This window comes from Poeciliopsis prolifica, unplaced genomic scaffold (assembly GCF_027474105.1).
Source record: "Poeciliopsis prolifica strain line A6 unplaced genomic scaffold, Auburn_PproV2 SCAFFOLD038, whole genome shotgun sequence".
In the NCBI taxonomy this organism is placed as follows: Eukaryota; Metazoa; Chordata; class Actinopteri; order Cyprinodontiformes; family Poeciliidae; genus Poeciliopsis; species Poeciliopsis prolifica.
Genome location: NW_026562413.1, coordinates 1,608,036 through 1,616,365, shown reverse-complemented (window position 1 = coordinate 1,616,365; position 8,330 = coordinate 1,608,036). Strand labels below are relative to the sequence as shown.

At 37.6% G+C, this 8,330-nt stretch overlaps 1 protein-coding gene across 1 annotated transcript; it reads left to right on the top strand.

The window, feature by feature from the left end:
- Positions 1 to 530: 530 nt before the first annotated feature.
- LOC129374932 (26S proteasome non-ATPase regulatory subunit 4-like) lies at positions 531 to 8,099 on the top strand. The gene is made up of 10 exons (XM_055053628.1): positions 531 to 624; positions 1,191 to 1,331; positions 2,851 to 2,965; positions 3,730 to 3,816; positions 3,947 to 4,015; positions 4,383 to 4,598; positions 6,165 to 6,273; positions 6,368 to 6,499; positions 6,576 to 6,628; positions 7,592 to 8,099. The coding sequence occupies exons 1-10, from the start codon at positions 599 to 601 to the stop codon at positions 7,760 to 7,762; spliced, it is 1,119 nt and encodes a 372-aa protein (XP_054909603.1). The 5' UTR covers positions 531 to 598; the 3' UTR covers positions 7,763 to 8,099.
- Positions 8,100 to 8,330: the final 231 nt, after the last annotated feature.

The following is an 8,330-nucleotide window of genomic DNA, read 5'->3' as shown; positions in this document are numbered from 1 at the left end:
TTTTCAAGCGTATTTCTGTTTATGGAATATACCTCAATGAACTTAAATACTAAATTCATTCATCCACCATTTTCCATTAATGTGGGTTTGGGTTGTTGGGCAGCAGCTTAACCAGTGAGGCCCTGAATTTTCTCTTTCCAGTCACTTGTCTCCTACCTAAATCATTTAGCATATATATAGGTGACTCTGCAGTATTTCTACTGTTAATTTAGGAAATGGGTGAAATATGTCACTAAGAAGAATAAGGACACTTTTTCAAGAAACATTACGATATGGTATTTTCGAATTGGATGTAAAGTTATTAGATTTTACCAAAGTATCATCTGGATAACCTATTACAATTCTTATTTATCAAGATAAATAAACAGACTACCTCAGAATCACGCCAAGTGATTTCTGGGGTAAGTGTGTCATTTGGCTTGCCAGAAACTCCGCCTACTCGGCATCGTTCGGCTTCCCGGGTGGCAAACGGTGCGCACGCAGCTTGATAGTCAAACGTAACTCTACGTGACCAATCATATGGGCTCTTATTCATTTTTTGTCCAATAGGATTGGGTTTTTTTTAGGCTCCGCCAGAAAGCAACAAGAAGTTTCCAAAATGGTGCTCGAAAGTACTATGGTTTGGTAAGAACTCTTGAAACGAATTTTAAGTAGTTTGTAAACTATTTCTTGTTTATAATAAAAAATGATAGGATAGTACTCGACAATTGAAGTTGTTAAACTGAACACAGGGCGGATGTCCCGGCTTTCTGACCTAATAAATAACGGTTAAGAGCTAGCCGGCTAAAGCAGAGTTGAGTGGCTGAGTCATTGTAGCTAAAATTAGCCAATAATTCCCGTCCTAGTAAAGGATTTATTTAGCTAAAATATGTGGGTACAATTCTAGCAGTTACTATTGAAAGCTTCTTGCTCTGTTAAGGTAAAAGCGAACACTTTATTGTTAAGACCAGTCGCAATAGTCTTGTTATGCATAGCCAGTTGCGTTAGTTGTTTTTTAAACATGTAAAGTCCTTCTGTGCAACATTATTACTGCGTCCTTAATCTTGTTTTTGGATGCTTGATATATGGAACTGACTTAAGATGTGATACTAGTTTGAAACAGTCTGTTAGATTTAACATTACATTTCAGTTAAAGTTATGAACTAGTCTGACCTCCGAGGTCAGCCTCATTTTGTCGTCTTTTCCTTTAGTGTGGACAACAGCGAATACATGAGAAATGGAGACTTTCTACCCACAAGACTACAGGCTCAGCAGGATGCTGTCAACATCGTTTGCCACTCAAAAACACGCAGCAATCCAGAGAACAACGTTGGACTCATCACCATGGCAAAGTAAGCTTTTTTTCCCTACATTACATTAATTCATAATTTACATATCAAGAGACAATCTACTTATAAACATACAGTTAATTGCATATGCCACTATAGTATCAACATCTCACAAGATTGAGATGTGGATGCAACATTTGATAACTATTTTGGAATAAGAAAAATGGTTCTTATTTTGCAACAAGAAAAGTGCAGTGCATAAACCGATTAATAATTATTTGTAGAGGTCTTTCCATCTTGATTGCTTCACACAGCTCTTTTCTGTTGGCTGCTCTTGGTGGTAATTATTTAAGGGGGATAAACAATTGGTTTGGATGAGTATGGGGGAAATACAGCCCTGTACAGAAATCACACACACCCACTCCCTGTGAAAATGTTTGTCATAAATGACCAAATATTTATTTGGTAGTCAATATGTATAGATCAGTGATGCCCAAAGTCAGTCCTCAATGGCCAGCACCCTGCATGTTTAAGTTCGCTCCCTGGTTTAACACACCTGGATCCAATGACGGCTCATTAGAAGGCCAAAGAAGAACAGCGACATACTGAAAAGGTTGTCACTATCACCAGGGAGAAAACTACAACATGGAGGATGCTAGCCTTTGATGACTGACTTTGGGCACATAGAACATGTATTTTTTTATTTTATTCTGTACATACATAAAATTTCAGGCAGATCATCTTCAATCTAGGAGGCTAATTATTAACTCACTGAATTGTTTTGTGTGAGAGACCAGACTCAAATAAGGACAAAAAATTGTTCAAAGTAGAAAAGTTTCTACTTTGAAACTTTTCTACTAATGCAATCTTTAAACTTGCATTAAGCTTAAAGATTTACTGCAAGAATAAGTTAACGAATAAGTAACAAATTTAGGCCCAGTTTAACTGCTAGAGTTCAGATGAACTCTAACTGAACACAAACAAAAGTGACCTCCAAACAAAGAACAAAAGGCTGTGTCAGTAGGGGTGGAGTAACCTATATCTACCACATGAGGGAGGCACAACATAAAAAAAGAACAAACAAATACAGAATTAACTAAAGCACCCTATGATGCAAATAAAGCAAAACTAACTTTAACCTAGCACAAACAATAGTAAGTGAATATTTAAGTGAGATTAACTAATTAAAATCAACTTGAAACAACAAAATCTCCCCCCTGCAGTCTTTCAGAAAAATAAATGGTTCCAGGTTTCCTCCTCCAGCTGGTTTGTAATTGCAGCATCTCAAACAAAAGAACAAGTGTGAGTAAACTACAGACATTAACTAAAGTCTGCACCCATTAGAAAATATGTCTGAATGAAATATCAAACTTAAACAGACAATTGGCTATGCCTAATAAAAAAACAAAATAAATACTAACGCGATGCGGTGGTGGTAGGAGCATCCACCATGTTTTGAAAAAGCTGTATTTTCTCCATTTTACCTTTGGCTAATTGTCCAATGAGATTGCATAAGGTTCTATGCATCTCTCTAAACACCAAGTATGGCTAACATTGCTTTTGTGTTTCTTCTGTGATGTAGTAACTGCGAGGTCCTTACCACCCTGACATCAGATTCTGGCCGCATCCTGTCCAAACTACACGCAGTCCAACCCAGAGGAAGAATCTCATTCTGTACAGGCATCAGAGTGGCTCATGTAAGCAGTTCACAGATTCAAACTTTGTTTTGACAAATTTGTGAGGATGGAAAATCGAATCAGCATTTTGTGTTCCTGTGTGTACCCTTGTAAGTAATTTTTTTGTACTACTTAAACCAAATCATAGAGATGTTGCATTCCAATCACACAAAAAGCAAAATTCTCTAAACATACCTAAAAATCGCTGCTTTAATAAATGGTCTTTGCAAGTAAGGTGTTTATAATTCACTAGAAATTAAAGCACATAATAATCTAGTTCATCCACTAGAGTGGTTTCTCTACCTGCTGCAGAATTCAAAGTTTTCAGATTTTACCATTCTAACACTGAAAACTGTAAAGCAAAAATCAAGATCAGACACAACACAACTGAACCAAAACAGCATGAAAAATAGATTTAGTCAAAATAAATTGAACAGACTCACAAGTCACAGCCAATTTTAACAAAATCTAAAAGTTGACAAGCCTACATATTACAATATTTTATCTAGTTATAAAAAATAACAAATTGAGACCTCTAAAATCACCAAATATCTAAACTAATAAACCAGACAAATCGTATTAATTGTGGTACGTACAAATCCACTGGAATTTTAAATCCTTTTCCTTTTATCTTATTTAAAAAATCCTGAATGAAGAATATGAGGAGCTTGGCAGATGGATACTAAATCCATTATTCTTCTCACAGATATTAGGTATTTTTACGTGTGCATTTTAAAGCGGAGCAGCACTTTTTGAGCAGCCATGTTTATATTTGTCTTTTTCAGCTGGCTCTAAAACACAGACAAGGCAAAAACCACAAAATGAGGATCATTGCCTTTGTTGGGAGTCCTGTGGAGGACAATGAAAAAGAAGTGAGTTTAAGTGTTTTATGACATTTTACTGTAAATATTTTCTGTGGAATGTCTTCGTACTACTCTTTCCATATTTTCACTTCAACCTGTTTTCTTTCTGCCTCAAACCTCCCTGTCTCTGTCCCGTTAGCTTGTTAAGATGGCTAAGCGCTTGAAAAAGGAGAAGGTGAACGTGGATATCATCAACTTTGGAGAAGAGGTGAAGACTTAACTTTTATGATCACTAATAAAATAAAGGTATTGGTGTTTCCTCATGGTGCTTTAAACAGCCTGCATTTGGGGGGGGTGATACTTCAGTACTTTAATCAAAGTTCAAAAGTCACAGGTTTGGGAGAAGAGATAATTTAGTCCAAATACAAACCCCCCCCAAAAAAACTGTGAAATGGCTCCAATCCACTCTCCAGAAACTGAAAGCCAGTTTCTGGATACAGTCTCTGGATACATGATTTTGTCAAACAATATTTTGTACTCAAATGTTCAGGATGTTACAAAAATACCAAAAATACGGTGTAGACAGTTAAAGTATGGAAGTTTGAAATTAAAGGTCTTTTCTGTTGCTTGTTCAGGAGATGAACACAGAAAAGCTGACAGCATTTATTAACACTCTAAATGGAAAGGAGGGAACAGGCTCCCACTTGGTCACGGTTCCTCCTGGACCCAGCTTGGCGGACGCACTGCTGTCCTCTCCCATCCTGGCCGGCGAGGGAGGCTCTATGATCGGGCTGGGCGCCAGTGACTTTGAGTTTGGCGTTGACCCCAGCGCTGATCCAGAACTGGCCTTGGTAAGCAGTAGAAACATCTGCCCTGGATGCTAGTTAGCTTAGCATTTAACAACTTTTAATTAGCCCAAAGACACAGAATCAAAATGCCACAACTTTATAGCAACATCTTAATATCTGCACCTGAAATATTCTTAAAAAAGAACAAAAATGCACAGCCTGTTTATTAATCTGAACTGAGAAAAAGACGTAAATCAAGGTGTCCCAGTTTTAAAATGTAGATAAGATGTCAAATAACTAGAAAATTAATTTAAAATTTGTGCAAAAAGCTTTCAAATTAATCGATCTATTATCATAGTTGCGAAATGGAAAGTAAGAAAAGATCCAGATTTTTAGTGGAAAGAAAGTGTTATATATATATTTTTTAACCAAAATTAAAAGTTGTAGAATAAATTTTGCCCCCCTTTATTAATATCTAGTCTTCTCCTATTACATTTTATTGGGTTGGAGCAACTGAAACTTTTTGCCATTCCTCTTCACACAGTGTTGTTTAATTAATTAGTCTGATTCTCTCTGGCTCATCCTTCAGTTATTTTTTTTATGTATGTTTTTGCATTCCAAAATAGTTGAAAGTAAATAAGGTGTATTTTTACCATAGTGACCATAGTTGAAAGCAAATAAGGAGTATTTTTGTCTCTATTCCTCCATTAACATCAAATCTGCCTCAAATGTTCCCAGAAAATGCAACGTTAGTCGTACCAAGACACACAGTTCCAGGTAAATTCCCAGTAGTTTAAATACTTCCTGTTTATGATGGTGGGCCAGAAAGGGTTGGTTTTCTTCTCCCCCCTCCTGCGTTTTTCCATCCCTTCAAGTAACCAGTTGGCATGTAAAGGGCATCTAATTATAGCAATTTTTACTTATCTTAGCATAAGAGCAAATGTACTCAAATTAAAAGTAGGACTTTTGGAAAAAAAAAAGGTTCAAGAATATGCTCTGAACTACAGATGTCAAACTCCAGTCCTGGAGGACCCCTGCAACCTTCAGATGGGGTTCTGCTGCACCACACCTGAAAGGAATAATTAGTTCATTGGCAAGGCCCTGGAGAACTGATCTACACAAGGAGGCGGAAATTAAGTCATGTACCAAGCACAGAAAAGCTGACAGTATCTAAACAGCTAAAAACTGCAGGACAGTGGCTCTTGAGGACCGGCGTTTGACACCCCTGCTCTAAACCAGTGGTCCCCAATCCTGGTCCTCAAGGCCCACTGCCCTGTATATTTTAGGCGTTTCCCTGCTGCCGCACACCTGCGTTAAATGAACAGATTATTAAGGAGCTTCTGCAGCAATTGCAGAAATGCAAAAGAGGCAATGCAATCACATGAATCAGCTGTGCTGGAGTCTGGATTCATCAAAAACATGCAGGACAGCGGCCCCTGAGGACTGAGGTTGGGGACCTACAATAGCATGAACTGATACAGGGGCTAACTTTTTTAAATGTATTTTATTAATATCTTTTTCAGCCTTCATATTTTTTAAGGACTGCATTTACATTGCTTTAGCTCTGTTTCCTGTTTGTCATTTTTTTGTGATTATTCCTCATTGTGCCATTTCTGTGATTGGCTTTAGGCCCTGCGTGTTTCGATGGAAGAGCAGCGACAGCGGCAGGAGGAAGAGGCCCGCAGAGCTGCTGCTGCTTCTGCTAATGAGGCTGGCGGCTCCACACCCACTGCAGACGGTAGCTTCAAGTGTTCTTGGATGTTTGCTAGAATTGACCCGATTGTTATAAAACAGCAGGAAATGATGGGTTTTCTTTGCTATTGTTTTGACAGAGTCGGAGGACGCCTTGTTAAAGATGTCAGTCTCTCAGCCTGAGAGCATTGCCGCAGTGCTTCCTGATTTCAGCAGCATGACAGAAGAAGAACAGATAGCCTACGCCATGCAGATGTCTCTAGCTGGAGAAGGTGGGTTTCATTCCTTCTACAAGTTTATACTTCATTCTGCTCTTGGTATGTTGAATAATTGTTTTCTTGTGAACAGAGTATGGTGAGATGGAAACGGGAGCACCAATGGACGCTGCAGAATTAGCCAAGGTCAGTCTTTGTCAGACTCTGTGCAGTTTGTTTTAGTAAAAGAGAAGTTGGAATATAAGAACAACTTAAGGCTTCAGCTAAATGTGTTTTCAGACAACAGTTTTTTTTAACAGAGCGATGCATTTTCGACTTGTGGCCTCCATCAGGGATGGAACTGTTGGAGGCCACAAGCTGAAAGTCCTTGGAACTGGGTAAAGATGTGCCAATGATTTCATAACTACGCCATGGAAGTCATCATCTCAGCAGCTAAAGGATATTTAGCTGCTGAGTACTCCTCTTTCTGCATCTGATATCTTTGGTTGCCTAGCAACACCTTCTCATGTATCATGCGCAGCAGCCGTTTCATGTTTCGCCGCCAAGCCTTTTAACTGCTTGTAAATAGAACGCCGTGGAATAAAGAGAGAAACGGCTTAAGAGGTAGTATTTCAGATATTTAAAACAAAAAAAACCAATCTATTATTATGGATATTGACTGATACGTAACACTGATATCATGGTATGTTTCTCAGCCATATCATCTTCTGCTGGAAAATTTGGTTTGAGTATTTTTCAGGTCTAAATAATTATGAAAAAATAATTGTATTTCCAGAATGTATTCCCTGTCCTATTATCTAAATCTGCATCTATTCATCTCTATCTGTTAACCCATTCATCAAGCCATCCTCTCACTTTCTTCCTCTTTGTGGCTTTTTGAAATTATAATTTCAGAGTAAGCCATTAAACTCATTCTTGTAAAATAATTTCCCTTCATGATCAATAAAGTATTATTGAATTGTATTGAAAAGAGACCACACTGTATATATGTGGAATTTGAACTGTCACAAATTAATTTAAAAATGTAATCTATTAATAAGAAATTATTTTCCCAATATGACCCAAGAGGTAAACGAGGTTGTGATATCATGAAGGAATATTTTAAATTCAGTTTAAAAAAATCACAGGTAAACTTTGTCTTTTTTAAAGGAGGAGGATGACTATGATGTAATGCAAGATCCAGAGTTCCTTCAGAGTGTCTTGGAGAATCTGCCTGGAGTCGATCCCAACAACGAGGCCATCCGCAACGCAATGGGCTCCCTGGCCTCCCAGACTGGCAACAAGCAAGACAGCAAAAAAGATGAAGAGAAGAAGAAATGAGACGACCAAACAAAAAGAAAAATGAACAGTTTAAGGATTTCTTTACACATGTGAATGCCGATGCTCTCTGCATTGCAGCACTCTGTCATTTTAAACTCCTTCAAAACACCAAATAAAAATTAAAAAAATCAGTATTAATTTGACAGCATAAATTTTCCTGAAGTACAATTTGATTAAATTACAAAATATTAGGCTCATTTGTTACTTTGAACACTTCACATTTTTCTTGTGTTTAATAACCAATTCATTATTAATTATAGCTGTAGGCTATACAGTTATTCTCCTGGCCTGTGTGTTTTTTGCAATAAAAGTCAGGTTTAAATGCCTCATTTTCCTATTCATGCCTTATAGGACTCGTTTCTGGCATCACAGAAAAACTCAAAAACAGATTAAATCACAGAAAATTATCAGAATAGTTCTAAAAATAGGGCTTCTTAGTTTCACGGTGTGCTTTTTTCAAATAATCTGTATAATAAAAGTAAAACAAACGTGTCGTTTGCGGCAGCATCCTTGCAATTTTCCCAAGGCTGGCTTGATGGGATGCGTGTGGTCACGTGATGGGAAGCGC